At 48.0% G+C, this 19,483-nt stretch overlaps 1 protein-coding gene, 1 long non-coding RNA gene and 1 other non-coding gene across 11 annotated transcripts in view; all 3 read left to right on the plus strand.

Annotated features, from left to right (window-relative positions):
* TLE4 (TLE family member 4, transcriptional corepressor) overlaps positions 1-8,020 on the plus strand; it is a 127,667-nt gene extending 119,647 nt beyond the window's left edge. For 5 of the 9 annotated variants that reach the window (XM_007668214.4, XM_007668213.4, XM_007668215.4 and 2 more), the window contains 7 exons: positions 870-932; positions 2,613-2,862; positions 4,021-4,268; positions 4,607-4,754; positions 5,880-6,030; positions 7,019-7,095; positions 7,810-8,020. In XM_007668214.4, the coding sequence (XP_007666404.1) occupies positions 870-932; positions 2,613-2,862; positions 4,021-4,268; positions 4,607-4,754; positions 5,880-6,030; positions 7,019-7,095; positions 7,810-7,917 (1,045 nt within the window). In that variant the 3' untranslated portion in view covers positions 7,918-8,020. The remainder of the gene's footprint in view (positions 1-869; positions 933-2,612; positions 2,863-4,020; positions 4,269-4,606; positions 4,755-5,879; positions 6,031-7,018; positions 7,096-7,809) is intronic. The other 4 variants (XM_007668217.4, XM_007668218.4, XM_001511796.6 and 1 more) reach the window with 1 other exon arrangement.
* A 137-nt stretch (positions 8,021-8,157) lies between these two features.
* LOC103170390 lies at positions 8,158-9,988 on the plus strand. Its single transcript, XR_486141.3, has 2 exons — positions 8,158-8,456; positions 9,192-9,988. It is a non-coding gene; the product is annotated as an uncharacterized LOC103170390 (long non-coding RNA).
* Positions 9,989-18,538: 8,550 nt separating this feature from the next.
* Positions 18,539-18,675, plus strand: LOC114808556. Its single transcript, XR_003756403.1, has one exon. It is a non-coding gene; the product is annotated as a small nucleolar RNA SNORA7 (small nucleolar RNA).
* Positions 18,676-19,483: the final 808 nt, after the last annotated feature.

Below are 19,483 nucleotides of genomic sequence, written 5' to 3' on the forward strand. Positions count from 1 at the left end.
CCTCCCCTGCCTCTGCTTTGAACCCATCGATTCTGGACTTAGCCGTGGAGCCCAACAGCCCAGCTGTCTAGGGGTGGAATTGTAGCTAAGTTCTATTCCCAGAGGAACTTTTCAGAAAAGGTGACCTACTCTGAACAGATTCTCTCACTGAGAGCCTGGCGAGGAGTTTGGGTATAAAGGATTGACTTTTGATTCCCAGCCCTGGAGCTCAGAAGGGGAAGACCCACTCAGCAAATCCCTTTCTGTCTGCTCTGTTTTAGCCCAGTCTGCCCCCCACGGCACCCCCGTTCTTCCTCCCCTGCCTCGGAGCCTTTTGTCGGTTCGACCCCATCCTATAATACTCCTCCCGTTCCGGAAGCACAATCCTCGATCTTCTCCCCGCCACCCCACCCCCCATCGCCTTGTCGATGCCAGTCTTCCCACCGTTGGATTTATGGTTTTGGGTGTTCTCACCCATGGAGACTGGCTTTGTCTCCCTCGACTGTCCCCTGCCAGTTGTCATCAGGTCTTTCATGCCATGTCTCTGATACCTGTGGCCACTCAGCCGACTGATTGGCCAATAGCATCGGTCCATTTGCAGATGAACATTTTGGTCCCTCTCGAGCAATAAAGAGATTCCAAAAATCTGTCCCCAGTTGAATAGCGGGGTGGGTGAACGCAGGGCTCCTTTGTGGCGGGTTGAGTCTCCCCTACTCCACGGATTAATTCTAGTGCCACGATCCCGTGGAGTCCGGGCGACTCAACCCCAACCTCACTCAGCTGGTGCAAAGTGCCCCAAAGAGATCACGGAGGTTGGGGTGGGGGGTAACGGGGGAGGGATGTGCCACTTGGACCATCCACACTATAAACCTTTCACTTCCCTTCTCTAGCTTTGCCAGGACTTCATCCCACTCTTTCCCCGCTAACCTCCGCTGGCTGAAAGGAGGTGATGGGTAATTTGGGGCAAGAAAATGAGTTGGGTTTTTCAATGTCAGGCTGGGCAAATATGAAGTCGTATGACGTGGTCAAATGTCAGATCTCTGGTTGTACATGCCGCGCGCCTATTTATGACCCTTTCCCCGGGGAGGTGTGTTTGCTGCCCTCAGGAGGTAGGGTTGAGGCTTGCTAGAGAGTCTAGATCTTACCATTGTTGGGGCTAAATCAATAAACTCTCCCGTCCCCTCAAATAAAACCCCCATGCTTCTCAGTAGTGTGTGTTAATCCCTTGTACCTCTGACTTGTGCAACATACCATCTGAAAATGAAATGAAAATTCACTCCGGTTCCAAGCAAAGTAATACTCATTCCCTAGCCCTCAACCAATCCAATCAATCCGTCATATTGGCTCTTTCCGTGTGCTGAGCACTGTACTAAGCGCTTGGGAGAATGCAGTATAACAATAAAACAGACACATTCCCTGCCCAGAATGAGTTTACAGTCTAGGGATTCCTTGTCTGTTTAGGCTGAATGGTGTTCAGAAGCAGCGTGGCCTGGTGGAAAGAGCAGGGGACTGGGAGACAGAGGGCCTGGCTTCTTAATCTCGGCTTCACCACTTGTCTGCTGGACGGCATTGGACAAGTCACTTAAGTTCTCTGTGCCTCAGTTACCTCATCTGTGAATTGGGGTGCTTAACAAATATCATTTTCTTAAAAATGAGCAAGCGTTCATTCATTCTAATGGGATTAAGAATTGTGGTATTTGTTAAGCGCTTAGTATGGGCCAGTCGCTGTTCTAAGCGCTGTGGTACACACAAGGTAATCGGGTTGGACACAGTCCCTGTCACACTTAGGGCTCGCAGTCTTAATCCCCATTTTACAGATGAGGTAACTGAGGCACAGAGAAGTGAAGCGACTTGCCCCAGGTCACACAGCAGGCAAGTGGTAGAGCTGGGATTAGAACTCAGGTCCTTCTGCCTCACAGGCCCATGCTCTAGCCACTAGGCCACGCTGCTTCTCGAATGTCATCGGGGTCTCATTTCTAAAGAAGCAGAACTAGATTTCCCCTTCTACTTCAGAAGTTGCCCCTACGGCTAAAGGAAGAGAAGAAAACATTCTAAAAGTTTTCCCGAAACTCATCTTCCAGTGCTCAAGAGAGAGGTTGGAACAGAAAGGGCCGAGTCCAGTTCCCTCCTCCCCATCCCTCCACCCCCGACCACCTTGTTTTTGTGGCCAGGAATATTTAACAAGTCATAGACACAAGCCACTGCCCTTTGGCTTTGCCACCACTGGCCTGGGCAGAGAAGGGTCCTTGTGCCGCTCTGCCATGTCACATTTGGGAGTCCACAAAACGAAGGGTTCTCCATGACAGCAGAACCAAGTTGTGTGATGGGCTCTGGTCTGTTTCAATCCATTGGACCTGGAGAAGTCCAACTGTTGAATCCTTGGTGGTGGGCACTTATCGGGCTCTGTCCAGTGGGTTGTGAACTGGGAAATATCCAGGCGGTGGCACCGGCAATGAGGGTGGAATTTTTAGCCCAGGAATCTGAGTGGGCACTCTAAATTAATGTTTTCTTTGTTTTGGTTTTTATTTTTTTCGTTTTTTAAAAATTTTTTTCCTCATCTTCAATAGACACAAGCTGCCACTGAGTTAAGTCTTCTCTTTCCTCTCCCACCCCTCCCTGCCCTTCCTCTTCAGAGCTTATTCCTTCCACGTCAGTGCCGATGGTCAGATGCAGCCCGTCCCTTTCCCCCCCGACGCTCTCATCGGCCCCGGGATCCCCCGTCATGCCCGTCAGATCAACACCCTCAATCACGGAGAAGTGGTGTGTGCGGTCACCATCAGCAACCCCACCCGGCACGTGTACACCGGGGGAAAGGGATGCGTTAAAGTCTGGGACATCAGCCAACCCGGCAATAAGAGCCCCGTCTCTCAGCTGGACTGTCTGGTACGTGATCACCAGCTCCATGTGGGAAGGTGTTCGGGGAGGGGCGGGGCTGGGAAGGGCTGGTTTCCTGTTGGTCGGTGGCACTCAGTTAGAGGTGTTGGTAGGGTGTCTTCCCGGTGTCCTTGTGTTTTATGCTGCTTTTGTGTTCGCATTGTTTGTCCCCGTGGCCACCCACATGGGGCTCACACTATTATCCCCATTTTCCAGATGAGGTACCTGAGCCAGAGATGTGAAGCGACTTGCCCCCAGTCACACAGCACACATTTGGTGGACCGGATCTAATTCTAATTCCCCCCGCTGTGATCAGTGGGCAGTGGGTCCTGCTCATTCAATACTGACTGTGAAGGGGCGGATTTGAAACAGTGCTAGGACAAAGAACCTGACGTGCGTGTGAGGACCAGTCCTATCACGTTAAAAAAAAAAAAGGCTGAAAACAGAAATGGTTTCCAGAGGGCTGCCTTCAAACTCTTCATCCTGGTCCCTGCCAGTGATAGCATTAATAAATACTGTCCTCGAGACTTGGCCATTTAAGCAACAGCTTTTGCTCCAGTTTCCCACATGAATTTTCCCCAAATTCTCATCGTCACCTGTTATAAGAAGTCGTTCACACTAGCCCTGCAGCTCTCTGGGTTTGTGCTTGCAGCAGTTGTTCAAAACGACTGGGAGAAACTTTTGGTTTAACTGTCAATTCAGGATAGGGTCTTGCCTCCTAAAGCAGGAAGTTCAATTCTGTACAAAGGCAGCCAGTGTCCATAAGGTCTCTAAACGCTTGATACCCTCCAACTCCACAACCCAGTAGAAGGGTTTCCCCTCTTTTCCTGGCTGAGGGTCTCCACGAGCTGTCCCGGAAGACACAACTTCTTCCATACGTGTCGGTGAATTCCTGGAGCCTGGGATTGTTTGGGTTTTGGGCTCGGCCTTGCAGTTTGATGCTAATTAAGATTAAATATCTCACACTACTAAATTTTGTAGCTCAGGTTTAAGTACTTCCCTAATGTCATGTAATTTTCTGGCATTAATCCACTTTATCATTGTCATAAGTATAAATGGCTCATTAAAACCAGGAGGGAATACAATACTTTTATGGATTTCTGCTCTCATGTTAATGCTGTTTTCCTTTCCTCCTGAGTAATCTCCTGATGGCTTCTGTCTCCACAGAACAGAGATAACTACATCCGTTCCTGTAAATTGCTCCCCGACGGCCGCACCCTCATAGTCGGAGGGGAAGCCAGCACGCTGTCCATTTGGGACCTGGCAGCCCCCACTCCGCGGATCAAAGCGGAGCTGACGTCCTCAGCCCCCGCCTGCTACGCCCTGGCCATCAGCCCCGATTCCAAGGTCTGCTTCTCCTGCTGCAGCGACGGCAACATTGCCGTGTGGGACCTGCACAACCAGACGTTGGTCAGGTAAGGGCCGCCACCGCCACCGTTGGAAAGGTGGGGGTGTCTCGACCCCCAGGTTGGGAAGGGCTCGCTCTTAATCCCCATTTTCCAGATGAGGTAACCGAGGCACAGGGAAGTGAAGTGACTTGCCCAATGTCACACAGCTGACAAGCGGCGGAGCCAGGATTAGAACCCACGACTTCTGACTCCCAAGCCCGGGCTCTTTCCACCGAGCCACTCTGAGAATGAGCTTGGGCCCCCACACTGAACCCAAACACTCAGGAAATCGACTGGAAGACTTCACCTGACGGCTCTTTTCACCCCAAAGACCCTAACCCACCCCCTCTTTTGGGCTCTTTCAGGCAGTTCCAGGGCCACACAGATGGAGCCAGCTGTATCGACATTTCTAACGATGGCACCAAGCTCTGGACGGGGGGTTTGGATAACACGGTGCGATCCTGGGACCTGCGAGAAGGGCGGCAGCTCCAGCAGCATGACTTCACCTCACAGGTGACTGATCTGGCCCCTTCAGCCTTGAATGATCATCATCATCGTAAGAATCACTGTGGTATTTGTTAAGCGCTTACTCTGTGCCAAGGGCTGCGGTGGATACAAGGATTCCACGATGGATTTTGCTCATTTTGCACTATGAATCATTAATCGGGTGAAATCCTTCAAGGCGATCTCATAAAGGAGCAGTTCATAGCACCTCCTGCTCTGCTGTCTATATAAAGTTACAGAGTCATCCGACCTTCTGACCGGGGGGGCGGCATTGAAGGGGGAGGCGGGACTTTCCTCCAGAGCTGACACCCGTGGCAGGGGCAGGGGGTTCCCAGTCGGTGCCATCACAGCTGGGGGTCTCCTGATGGGGTGCAGAGAACTGCCGCTACTGCCACCAGGACCGTAGGAGGAGGGCTGTCCGGGCTTTGAATAGTCCGCCAGGGACGTGGCTGGAGGGGTGGTCAGATTGCATCGTATGACTGGCAGACATCAGTCAAAGGGGAGGCGGTGCCATGTTGGGTCGCACGTCAACCCTTTCGACTCAGGATTGGTACAGCTAATAGGATGCCCGGACAAAGTTGTAGGTCAACCAAATTCCTCTTATGCAGATCAGTCCCCCGACACAGACTGGATACAAGATCATCATGTCAGACCCGGTCCCTGACCCGCAAGGGACTCGCATTCTAGAGAGGAGGGAGAACAGGGATTGAATCCCCATTTCACAGATGAGGAAACGGAAACCCAGAGAAGTGAAGTGACTTGCCCGACGTCACACACAGCGGATATGTGGCAGGGTGGAGATTAGAACCCAGGTTCTCTGACTCTTAGGCCTGGGCTCTTCCCACTAGACCACGCTGCTTTTCATGGATTGAAAACAGAAATTGAAGTCCCAGGGTGGACCCCTTTGTATTAAAGGGCAACTAAAAATTCCCACTTGCCAGCGAGTCTTGGATTCAGGGATCGATGGAGAAGTTATTTTTTTGTTCCAGAGCTGAGCCTGGGAAATTGAATCATGGAGTTAGACACTGTACTTTACCCTCACAGTTTAAGGTGGGGTTTGGTTCGCAATGGTTGATTTCCCTAGATCACCCCCAAACTCCAATGTAGGTAACAACGCATTCATTTGTATTCTAGATCTTCTCACTGGGGTACTGCCCGACTGGAGAATGGCTTGCAGTAGGGATGGAGAACAGTAACGTTGAGGTGCTCCACGTTACCAAACCAGACAAATACCAGTTGCATCTCCACGAGAGCTGTGTGCTGTCACTCAAATTTGCCCACTGTGGTAAGCCAACATGCATGGAACTGGTTTCTGGTCCTCTCCTGTGGCCGGTTCATTTTCTGGGGGAATTTGATTTGGGTCTTTGGGGAGGTTTGGGGCTTTTCTCTTTTCTGTTTTAGAGCTGGGACTTAAATGAATTCGGTGAACTTCCTCTTTAGAGAACAGTAATATAGGGAGCCAAGGTAATATCACTCCTGATAACTATGTGTCAAGAGATAAGATCACAGAGTGTGAATGATTATTAGCAATGATAATAATAATGATAGTAACGGTGGCATGTGTTAAGTTTAGAACAGTGCTCGGCACATAGTAAGCACTTAACAAGTACCAAAATATTATAATTACTGTGCGCCAAGCACTGTACTAAATGCTGGGGTAGATACAAGACAATCATGTTGGACAGAGTTTCTGTCCACGTGGGCCTCACAGTCTCAATTGGAGGGAGGAGGATTTAATCCTCATTTTACAGATGAGGAAACTGAGGCACAGAGAAGTGAAGTGACTTGTCCAAGGTCACACAGCAGACAGGTGGCAGATCCGAATGTAGAACTCAGGACCTCTGACTCCCAGGCCCGTGCTCTTTCCACTAGGCCCCACTGCTTCTCAAGGCCTACTACCGGCCACGCACTCTGCTGAGCGCCATGGTCGATACGCGATGACTCAGTCGGACACAGCCCCCTTCCCACATGGGGCTCACAGTCTAAGGGGGAAGAGGAGTGGGTATTAAATCCCCACTTTACTGATGAGGAAATTGGGGCACAGAGAAGTGAAGTGAGAAGCAAAATGGGAACCCAGGTGCTCTGACTCCCAGGCCCAGGCTCTCTCTACCGAGCCACACTGATTTTGGGGCAGTAAATACTAGATTAACTGGTTGCAACTAGGAGAGCCTCTTTGAATAATTCCCAGAGAAGAGAGTGAATCTTCCATTTTGATCTGCGAACCGGGTGGTGTAAAGAGTTAAAGTCTGATGTTTCCAACAATTTGATTCTAGGCAAGTGGTTTGTCAGCACTGGAAAGGACAACCTCCTTAATGCCTGGAGAACACCTTATGGGGCCAGTATATTCCAGGTATCAACAGTTCATTTCCGGCCTGTTTCTCAATCTAGACTCTAGATAGCGCATTTAGGTACAGTTTGCATGATCCTCAGGTAAATACTTCATTTGTGTTCGTAGCTTCTTGAACACTTTATTTTCAAACAGCGTTGCCAGCAATGGAATGCATGGGTGGGTCCTTTCGATAGAAACTTCCTAATAAACAGAGCCTGGCATTAAAGAGACGTGAAAGAGGAGGTTTTATAAAGAGGAAAAATTCTGTCATGTCAACACCTTATCCAGGAGGCTGGTGCCAGGGGAGGAGGTTTTTTCAATTGGGTCCTTTTCCCATGAAAAAGAATCATTACTCTGGGTACTTGTCAAACAGTAGATTTGCAGTTCAATGACACTCGATTGAAAACCACTGGGAATGCCGTGGTGAAGAATCCTGGCAAAAGGGAGCTGATAAATGGGCTCAGAAACCAGAACTAAGGAACCGCTTCCCAGAAATTGACCATAGTTTCCAAGGATTTTTTAGAAAGAAGTCTGTTGGGGGAAAAGACTCCCACTTCCTATATTGTTAACCCCCAGGAAATCATATTTTTCCCACCTCCTGGTAGCTACTATCGAGAAAGGGTCCCAGGCTCCTTGGGAAAAACGATCTTCTTTTTGGTTTCTTTGGTTTGTACTCCCATTATGGGGGGCCAAAGGGGAGGACAATGTTCATAAATTTCTTTCTGTTTTTTCTAGTCCAAAGAGTCCTCATCAGTGCTTAGCTGTGACATCTCGGTGGATGATAAATACATTGTCACTGGTTCCGGGGACAAGAAGGCTACAGTCTATGAAGTTATTTATTAAGGACAAATCTGAATGCAAACAAGACTCCTCCTCCTTGTAGCACTTTTCTTTCTTCCTTCCTTCCTTCCTTCCTTCCTTCCTTCCTTCCTTCCTTCCTTCCTTCCTTCCTTCCTTCCTTCCTTCCTTCCTTCCTTCCTTCCTTCCTTCCTTCCTTCCTTCCTTCCTTCCTTCCTCCCTCCCTCCCTCCCTCCCTCCCTCCCTCCCTCCCTCCCTTCCTTCCTCCCTCCCTCCCTCCCTCCCTCCCTTCCTTCCACCCTTCCTTCCTTCCTTCCTACCTACCCCAAGAACTTCAAGTGCTCATCACAGTTGTGGAGTTCATTCCCTCATTCATGTCCCTCCCCATCCCTTCCCACTTGCTATTAAATTGTGAATGACCCCGTGATACCAAATCTTCAAATATCTACTTGGAAGAACAAACTTAACAGTGAACTGAATCTTCAATGTGTATTATAGCTGTAATATATTTATTTTGTTTAATGAAGACTTTCTAACCAGGAACTGACTAAATAAAGCTGTCAGCTCCGCCCTGGGGATTGAAGGTGAGTTGTATTTTGGCACTCTGGAGTGGGGAGGGGAAGGGAGGAAGGTTAAATGTGACCAATCAGAAGTTGCGTCCAAAGTCGATTGGAACCGTTTAATATTAGGGTGGGAGTGATTCAGTCGGTCGTATCGTTGGATGCCTGCCGTGCGCAGAGCACTGTATTGAGCGCTTGGGAGAGTCCTTTAAAGTTAATAGACTCCATCCCTGCCCTCGAGGAGCTGACAGTCTACACAAGCAGAGCACTGTACTGAGAGCTTGAGAGGCTACCATTCCCACTTGGTCCCCTCCTTAGGGAACTTCCAATCTGATGGGGGCAACAGGCCAACTTAAATTGTTTACAAACAGTGGAAGCAAGAGGAAAGCCATAGCTGGGAATGGAAAGATAATCAAGTGAGAAGGTACATTCTAGCCAGAGGTGCTAAGGCTATAAGGAGGCAGTATGGTGTTTGGCTACTTCTCTAAAGGAAGTATTGGGCAAAGTGAACTACGTAATGAAAATTACACCGAGCTCGTCGCACATTTCGATCTATCAGACCGATTTAGTTTGCGTGGGACTCAAGTTCCGCTTACTGCCCTTTGAGAATGCAGTTGCTAGAGAGAGAGAGCAATAGAGGGCGAGAGAGCAAAAGACACAGCTCTTGATAGGGAAATTCTGTGTTGGCTCTCATTGACCATTCAGTGGTTTCAGTAGAGCCTGGCTCAACCCTAACTTTGTCTTCTGATTGTATTATAGACATACAAAAAGTAACATTGGCATCAAAGAGACAATTCAATCCCTCCTGGATATTTTTCCACATTTCTTTAAAAATGAGGTGTGCGCCTTTGGGCAGTTTTGTGGTGACAAGAGGCTAAGGAAAACGTTTGGCCTGCTGTTTGGGAAACTGCACAGAAAGAGATTCCGCTCCCTTTGCCAGCCAAGCCTCAGAGCCAGGACAGCAGAGGTAGTATCTGCCAGAATCCTCCTTCTAGAGAGCAAAGAGAATGGAATCTCACCCGGGACAAGGACTTTCTGTGTCTCGAAAGGACGCGGGCTGTGCCAAGGTGCCAGAGACATTGTGTTATCTTTTTATGTTGTTGTTGTTGTTGCTGTTCAACTATGATCTGTGATTCCTTTTTTATTTGATTTGTTCGAATGCTTTAAAAGAAATCCTTTAAGTCTGTGGATCTGCTGATGTACAGTGCCTTTGCTGCTATGGATCAAAATCAAAAGAACCGTGTAGATCAACTTTATTGTATAAGTAGAAAATGACTTAATTTCATACTAGAAATGGATTGATGCTGCAAGTTGAAATGGACTGTTCATTGACGTTCCAGATGTGGTAGCGAAAAACAAAAATGGTGTCTTAAAGTGCTTAGTGTTTGATGTCATTAACAGTTTCGTAATACTCTACAGTGTAGAAAGATTTTGATACTAAATTGTGCATTGTACATAGTTCTACTGCATTGTATTGACCACCGGTACTTCTATAATGGTAGATTATTGTTTGTGCATTCAGACTTTTAAGCATTAAACATAAGTAACTTCTAGGATGCTCATTTTCCTAAATTCATTTGTCCAGTGGAGGGGGTTGGAGTTGGGGGTGATTTCTCCTTTAGTGGCTTTTCATGAGGACAAGATTTCAGTTTGGTCTTCGAGGGTTGGTGTGGCCAAGCAAAATGGACACGGTTAAACCTTCCAGTATTGCCCAGGCCTAAGGGGAGGAAAGAGTGGGAAGAGACATCTCCCAGAGCCGTTAGGCTCATGCATTCACATATCCAGAAGGTCCATACCCTGCCAACCTTTCAAGTGATTGCCCTACGATGTTTTTAATAATTGAGGTATCCGTTAGGCGCTTACTATGTGCAAGGCGCCGTACTAAGGTCTGGGGTAGATACAGGGTCTTAGTACGGTGCTCTGCTCGCAGTAAGCGCTCAGTAAATACGATTGAATGAAGGTCATCGGGTTGGACGCAGTCCCTGTTCCACTTGGGGCTCACAGTCTCAATCCCCATTTTAGAGATGAGGGAACTGAGGCCCAGAGAAGTGAAGTGACTTGCCCGAGGTCACACAGGTCGTTCACCCCACACATCCTATCTGTTACCAAGACCTGCCGGTTTCACCTTTACAATATCGTCAAGATCCGCCCTTTCCTCTCCATCCAAACGGCTACCTTACTGCTACGGGCTCTCGTTATATCCCGGTTAGACTACTGTGTCAGCCTTCTCTCTGACCTCCGTTCCTCCTCTCTCGCCCCGCTCCAGTCTATTCTTCACTCCGCTGCCCGGCTCATCTTCCTGCAGAAACGATCTGGGCGTGTCACTCCCCTTCTTAAACAACTCCAGTGGTTGCCTATCAACCTCCGCTCCAAACAAAAACTCCTCACTCTAGGCTTCAAGGCTCTATATCACCTTGCCTCTTCCTACCTCTCCTCCCTTCTCTCTTTCTACCACCCACCCCGCACGCTCCGCTCCTCTGCCGCCCACCTCCTCACCGTCCCTCGGTCTCGCCTATCCCGCCGTCGACCCCTGGGCCACGTCCTCCCGCAGTCCCGGAACGCCCTCCCTCCTCACCTCCGCCAAACTGATTCTCTTCCCCTCTTCAAAACCCTACTTAAAACTCACCTCCTCCAAGAGGCCTTCCCAGACTGAGCTCCTCTTCTCCGTCTACTCCCTCTACCACCCCCCCCTTCACCTCTCCACAGCTAAACCCTCTTTTCCCCCCTTTCCCTCTGCTCCTCCCCCTCTCCCTTCCCATCCCCTCAGCACTGTACTCGTCCGCTCAACTGTATATATTTTCATTACCCTGTTTATTTTGTTAATGAAATGTACATCGCCTTGATTCTATTTAGTCGCCATTGTTTTTACGAGATGTTCTTCCCCTCGACTCTATTTATTGCCATTGTTCTCGTCTGTCCGTCTCCCCCGATTAGACTGTAAGCCCGTCAAATGGCAGGGACTGTCTCTATCTGTTGCCGACTTGTTCATTCCAAGCGCTTAGTACAGTGCTCTGCACATAGTAAGCGCTCAATAAATACTATTGAATGAATGAATCACACAGACAAGTGGCAGAGCCAGGATGAGAACCCACGTCCTTCTGATTCCCAGGCCTGTGCTCTATCCACTAGGCCATGCTGCTTCCCACGAGGTTTTTCCCACTTAGTGTGGAACTGGGCCCCAGTCTAAGCCTGCAACCTGTGGCCTCACCAGGTAGGACTTCCTACTTCCGTCCCATTCAGCATCCGGGGATACTACACAGAGGGCAGCGTGGCGGGAATCAAATTCCCATCACCCGACAAACGCTCTTTCAGCAGTTCCAGTTGGACAGGGAGATAGAAGTGGTCTTGTCCGATGCAGTGGAAGAAGGAGGTGGCGGTATCTGCTAGTAGCTCCCGAGAGTACCGTAGAGTTGGTAGACACAATCCCCGATCTCAAGGGGCTCGCAGTCTAGCAGGGAAGGCACGCACTAAAACACATTCCAGAGAGGAATTGGGTACATAGACGAATGACCAAGCTGTCCTACAGTGCTGCATTGAAAAGGACCCACTTAGGTGCTCGGTACCCTGGTGGGCCTGGCCTGTGCCAGCTAGCTCTGAATCGTGAGAGGCCTTGAGTTCTTTAGACCTCTCTGGCTGGCCTATCAAGGTCTTTGAAAAGGTAGTGGTGAGGTCGTCGGAAGTCTCTTTGTCTTGAAAGACCAAAAAGTTGGAGAAAGTTGGTGAAAGTTGGAGATCATTAGACGGATGAAATAGATGACTAGCAGTTATGCGGGCTTTTCAAGATTTTGCTCTAAGGTAAACTTGAGGCTCGAAGCAGCGCCCTACCTTGGGGAAGGACCCCGGGCCTGGGAGACAGGGGACCTGGATTCTCTTCCTGGTTCTGCCACCTGCCTGCCGTGCCACCTCGGACAAGTCCCTTCACTTCTCTGGGCCTCAATTTCCTCATCTGTAAAATGGGTATTCACTAGCTGTTCTCCCTCCTTCTTGGTGAACCCCCCCGTGGGACAGGGACTGTGTCCAACCTGATTACCTCATATCTACCCCAGTGCTTAATTCAGTGCCAGGGCACAGAGAAAGCACTTGGTATTATGGTTGTTATTCCTTTCAACTCTGTAAAAGCTGGTTTTGAACTGGGAAATGACAGGCTGCATCTTCCACACACCCTTCACTAAAATGTTGGAGTTTCCAAAGTCCCCTAGTTAGTTCAGGAAAAGCCTCTGTGGTTTGAACGCTGCCTTGCAGAATTATTAGTGCAGTGTTAAACCTGCTGTTACCGAATTCTGCTCCTTGGGCAAGCAGCCCCTTTGCCAACGATGTTCAGAGAGTCTAAGAGCTAGAAAAATGAATTTAGGATGCCCACTATTCCCATGGCATCGAACTTCAGAACCAGACACAGTTTTTCCCCCACCTCTTCCCACGGACACAGTCTGCAGTTGCCATTGTTTTGAGTGCTCCTGACAAGGGTTCAGTGCAAACTTACAGAGCGGAGAGGTAAAAGCAATCGATTACGGTCTCGGCATTCTTGGACGCACACCATCTCATTTCTGTCTTTAGGTCTTGAGATTTGGTCTCTGTGGCACCTTTTCAGTGGTCAGTTTTGTCTTTGGTTCCCATCTGTGACGTGAGCACATAAGCTGGTTTTCGAACGAGAGTTGCTCTTAAGTTGTTATACTGATTCCCCCCCCCCCAGTCTAGTCCAGTTTTCCCAGAGAACTAAGAGTGACAGTAGCTTATTTGGCAACTCTGGGCCCATTAAAAAGCCTCTTATCATTTATTACAGCATTTTAGCAGCAGTGCTCTAGTTCTGCCTGAGAGGTTTCTTCCATTATAAGTTTTTGTTTTCAAGTGGCTTTCTGGAGAGAAAAAAACATCCCCTTCCTTAGTCTCAGCCTCTATGTGAATTTTGGTCATTTGGCCATTTCCGGGAAAAGATGTTTAACCCTGCCCCCCACGCACATAAAGGAACTTTATCAAGTGCTGATCTCAACCTTGACAGCTAAGGAGAATCTGAGAAAAATAACAGGCTCCCTAAATACTGCCCAGTCCTTCCTCCAGACATGATTTCTTGGCAAAGTTAAATCAAGAATGCAACACTCCCCTTAAACCTCCCAATGGAACTGGGATTTGAACCCAGGTCTTCTGACTCTTCATCATGTGGTCTGGGTGACTTAGTGGAGAGAGCCCAGGCTTGGGAATCAGGGGACCTGGGTTTGAATCCCAGCTCCACCATTTACCTTCTGGGTGACCTTGGGCAAGTCACTTCACTTCTCTGAGCCTCAGTTTCCACATCTGTAAAATGGGGATTCGATAGCTGTTCTCCCTCCACTGTGAACTACTGTGAGCTCTTTGTCTGATGATCTCATATCTACCCCAGGACTCAGTATAGTGCTTGGCACAGAGAAGTGCTTAACAAATACTACAACGAGTTGGCATCTTATTAGGCCACGTTGCTTCCCTCAAAGCTGGCTGCTGATTGTGAAGGTCCTCATGGTGCCTTCCAACCCCCTTTGAACACAGGGAATTTATGAAACTTGAGACATGACAACCCCATAGTCTGTTCCACATTCTGGTTCTTAGGTTGGCCTGGAGTCAATCCTATTAAGAACCTGTATTTAGGGATTTAAATGAATGGGAAACACAACCACTCCCAATCCTGCTTGAGCCATTGGGAGCCATTTTGGTTTCTGGGAGAACTCAGCATTTGAATTTCCTGCCTTTTGTTCATCTACAATCAAAATGAGGATTTCTGGTGAAGGACATCATCATGAACAATCTCCTAAAAAATGTACCTGCAGCATCTGCTTTTGAACCAAGTGCCAAAAACCATTCTTGAGATCCCATGATTCTTCTGGTGTTTGGAGTCCAGCATTTCTGCCACCCAGCAAGAAACCAATAGATGTTATTACTCTTGTCCAGTGATTTTTTGGGAGGGAGACCCTAACTTCAATAAAACTGTACTGTGTTGCCTTGGCTTAAAGAAAAAAATTCAAATCAAATCAAATGACGTTTGCAGCGTGCCCATAATACAGCACGTTCTTCAGGGGGTTGCTTGGGCTTCTGAGGTCTAGATCAGGTGTCCTGTAAGTCCTTTCTTTGGCTTCTTTTTCTGTAACCATATGAACACCTTCTATGTAAGTGAAATGAGAAATCCTCTGTTGGTGACAGAACCGTGGAACCTGAATGCCTTAGCATTCGAACACATCACCATGACATTGTGCAAGACAAGTGACAGAACACAAATGTTGTGATAAAGGTGAATCCTCATAAATGGACACTTCTCTTTCACTCCACTCCAAACTAAGGATTGGTTTATACTCTTTCCTATATGGGACCTGATCCCCCAAGCTTTCTCCTACCTGCTAAAGTTTTGATTAGTGTTGAATATAGCAATCTGGCGTTGAAGAGGACCCATGGATTCATGCCACCTGCTGAGAAAAATACTCTTGCGAAGTTGTTTTCTTTGTGGTCCGAATCCCCATCGTGCTTGCCCCAATCCCAATAAGGTTTGCTTTCCTGTGAAAGTGAGATGAGGCCAGGCTAGATGAAAACCTTGTTTTTTAATTGATGGAAATGGAATTTTGATGGTGCTCAAAAATTAATCAATCAATTGTATTTATGGAGTGCTTGCTGGATGCAGAGCACTGTACTAAGTGAGAGAGTACAATATAATAGAGTTGGTAGACACGTTCCCTGCCTGTAACGAGCTTATAGTCTAGAGGAAAAGCACCAACTGGGGATCAGCAAACAGGGTTTGTTTTTTTGTTTTTTTCTGGGATGGTGGCTGCTCAGGGATTCTGCTTTCCTCACCTGCTGAGGGCTATACTGGTACCCTTCGCCAATGCCAGGAAAGAAGGGTGGGTTGGGGGTAGGGTGCAGTTATTGAGGGAGTTGTTGGTGCACAGCAGCAAAACCCATCATTCCCTGGGGTTGGCAGCACGGACCGCCGGCTATGCTTATGGCAGGGTTCTTGAAGTTGCACCATAGCTTAGGGTCACTACAACTTGGCATTGATCAGACAGCACAGGAAGTCATACATTTAACCCACCAGCCACCCAAATTAGTCAAAAATTCGATAATAAGAAAAGCCACATGAAGGGTGATTCTCAGAATTGTCATTTAAATCAAAAAAGGAAGTGGGAGGGGTTGGGGAATATGGAGTAAGCCAAAAAGAGCAAGACAATGGGCAGAAGGGGTTAAAAGGAATTCAAGGTGGGAAAATTCTGCATCGCCTACTCACGCGGGTCTCTACCCCCTAATCACTTTGCTACTGACCCCTCCCCCCGGCCCCATAGCACTTATGTACCTACCCCTATATTCTATGACTTTGCCTCTCTGTAACTGAATTGAATGCCTGCCTCCTCTTCTAGATCATACTCCCCCAAGCACATAGTCCACTTCTCTACATACAATCGATGGATCATTCAATCAATAAATGGTATTTATTGAGCACTTAGTCTGTATTACTTAAGTAAAACACTGTACTCAGTAGTTGGGAGCATACAATATGGCAGAGTTGGTAGGCCTGTTCCTTGCCCAGCAGGAGCTTACAGTTCACAGGGGGAAACAGACATTAAAACAAATTCTGAATAGGCACATAAGTGCAGTGGGGCTGAGTGAGGGTGGGGAGATATCAAGTGCTTGAAAGGTACAGACCCCAAGTGCAGAGGTGACACAGAAGGGAGAGGGAGTAGGGGAAATGAGGGCTTGGTAGGGGAAGGCCTCTTGGAGGAGATGCCATTTTAGTAATGGGGTGAGTGGTGGTCTATCATATACGAAAGAGGAGGGAGTTCCAGGCCACAGGGAGGGACATGGACAAGGGGTCGGCAGCAAGATAGACAAGGTCGAGGTACAGTCGCTATCTAGGTTGGCGTTGGAGGAGTGAAGTGTGTGGACTGAGTTGTAATAGGAAAGCAGTGAGGTAAAGTAAGAGGGGCGAGCTGGCTGAGTGCTTTAAAGGCAATGATAAGGAGTTTCTGTTTGATGTGGAAGTGGATGGGCAGCCACTGGAGGTTCTTGAGAAATGGGGAAATGTGGACCAAATGGTGTTTTAGAAAAATCTAAGCATTCAATAAATACATTTGATTGGAAAGGATAAGTACACTAATGAATGGCACCCAATCCAACCATCACTCAATCAGCGGGATTTATTAAGCGACTACTGTGAGTAGAGAGCTTGGGAGAGGACAATAGAATGGACAGTACAGTGTCTACTCTCTAACTCTGTGTCTGCCCCATGCCAGGAGAACTTGGGAACAGCGGGCCGGTGGGGAAAAGGTTTTTGGGTCGTGCTTACCAAACCCCAACTGAGTGAAATCTGATGAAAACGACCTCCACTAGAAAAATAGAATACGTTGGATTGACTGACACCTTTCCCGACAGAGCTGCAGCTTCAATGGGGTTGTGAGATTTTCATTCAAATCCCTGACTTGATTCTGTCACTTCTCTGAATGAAAAGCATTACTTATGAATCATCAAGGCCTTATGTGCATGTAAGTTGAAAAGTGGGTCAGGGAAGGAAAAAACATTTGTCCCTAAACTGGAGCCAAAACCATTTCTGATAGGGACCGTGGATATTTCCTGGGGGCTTCTTTGGGGTGAGGCTCCCAGTGACATGCAGAGTGCAGTGCCGACACTGAAATGAATTGTAGAGATGGAGTTTCCGGCCGCACGTAATTGACACAAAGATCTGTCGCAGGAATCAGTTCTGTGGGCAGTGAAACAAGGATTCGGTAGAAAGAGCCCCAGCCTGGGAGTCAGTGGACTTGGGTTCTAATCCCAGCTCTGCCTGCTGTGTGACCCGGGACAAGTCACTTCACTCCTCTCGGCTTCAGTGTCCTCATCTATCATGTGGGAATTCAAAACCTGATCTGCTTCCTACACAGCCTGTGAGTCCCATGTGGTACAGGGACTGTGTCCAACCCCATTATCCTGTGTATCCCTCAGTGTTTAGTACACCGATTGGCATTTAACAAATACCGCCGTTATTATTAAAAGTGCATACAGAACAGCTGTTAGCTTTGTTGCACGTTCGGGTATTTCTGCTTGAGTTCATAATAAATAATGAGGGTGGTATTTGTTCAGCCTGTCACTAACCTATAGTTAGGGAGGGATTGGGAGAAGGTGCTTATAAGCTTTCTCATCCACAGGTTATGTTGGTATGACCTGGCATGATCCCACACGGGCCAGAGAGTCAGAAGGTCGTGGATTCTAATCCCTGCTCGGCCACTCGTCTGCTGTGTGAACTTGGGCAAGTCAGTTTGCTTCCCTGTGCCTCAGTTACCTCATCTGTAAAATGGGGATCAAGACCATGGGGCAGGGACTGTGTCCAACCTGATTTGCTTGTATCCACCCCAGTGCTTAATACAGTGCCTGGGACATACTGCATGCTTAGCAAATACCAAAATTTATTATTATCTTGTCTGGTTCAGCTGGAGAAGGAGGGGAAGGATCATAATGTTGGGTGAAGACAGATGACTAGTTAAATTAGCCAGAACAGATGGCTGAGCTTTCTTTATATATCAATCAATCAGTGGTATTTATTGAGCACCACTTTAAGAGCTTGGGAAGGACAATGCAATACAGTTGGTAGACATGTTTCCTGCCCACAAGGAGCTCAGTCTAGACAAAGATGAACCAGAACAAACAAAAAGAACCACCTCCACAACCTCTTGGAAATATGCTCCAGTGTTTTCTTACCCAGGCAGTCACGAATTCCTTTTTCAAGCTCAGTTGAACCCCTCTACTCTAATTTCAACCTGGTGGACAGTAAGAAAGTACTTTCTGTGAAGCAGCATGGCCCTAGTGGAAAGAGCATGGGCCTGGGAATCAGAGGACATGGGCTCTAATCTCAGCTGTCCCTCGTCTGCTGTGTGACCTTGGGTAAGTCACTGAACTTCCCTATGCCTCAGTTACTTCATCTGTAAAATGTCTATTAAGACTGTGAGCCCCATGTGACACAGGGAATATGCCCAATCTTCTTATCTCATTTCTACCCCAACACTTAGTTTACTGATGGGCACATAGTAAACACTTAAAATTACATTATTATTGTTGTTGTTGTTGTTTCCCATCCCTTTCCTCATTTGGTCTCGATTAATGCATCAGTACCCCTCTCAGGATCATTCCTGGAGAGTTTCCAGTACTCTACCAGTCTCGGCTAAGGAGGGAGAGTCAAGCAGAGGCACACCCGTTCCATTTCTATCTTGGGCAGTAGCTAGCGAGTGGAAAGCCATCTGCTACAGGTCAAAATTTACCTGTGCTGCGCAGCATTGGTACAGGACAGAGTCGAGGGTGGAGACTCATGTTTACTGCACAAAAGAAGGCGTTGGTAAATCATTTCCATATTTTTACCAAGAAAACTCTATGAATACACTACCAGAACAACTGCAGATGGAGTTGGGGCATTCCGGGAGAGATGCGTCCATGGAGCCGCTATGAGTCGGAAATGGCTCGACAGCATATGAGAAGACAAGACTACATCAGCCTCCTCGCTGACCTCCCTGCCTCCTGTCTCTCCACACTCCAGTCCTCACTTCACTCTGCTGCCCACATCATTTTCTAAAAAAAAGTTTGGAACATAGCTCCCCGCTCCTCGAAAACCTCCAGTGGCTGCCCACCCACCTCCAAATCAAACAGAAACTCCTTACCATAGGCTTTGGAGGACTCAGTCAGCATACCCCATCCTATCTACCTCATTGCTCCCCTACCCAGCCTGCAAACTTGGCTCCTCCGATGCCAACCTACTCAGTGTACCTGAATCTCAACTATCTCGCCACTGACCCCTCGCTCACTTCCTCCCTCTGGCCCAAAACTCCCTCCCCCTTCAGATATGACAGACCACCACTCTCCCCACCTGTAAAACCTTATTAAAATCACATCTCCTCTAGAAGGCCTTCTCTGACTAAACTCTCATTTCCCTCTATTCCCTCTCCCTTCTCTGTCACCTATGTGCTTGGATCTGTACCCTTTTCATCACCTGCTATTCACCCCGCCCTCAGCCCCACAGCACTTATGTACATACCCATAATTCATTTAATGTCTGTCTTCCCCTC

This window comes from Ornithorhynchus anatinus, chromosome X5 (assembly GCF_004115215.2).
Source record: "Ornithorhynchus anatinus isolate Pmale09 chromosome X5, mOrnAna1.pri.v4, whole genome shotgun sequence".
Classification (NCBI taxonomy): domain Eukaryota; kingdom Metazoa; phylum Chordata; class Mammalia; order Monotremata; family Ornithorhynchidae; genus Ornithorhynchus; species Ornithorhynchus anatinus.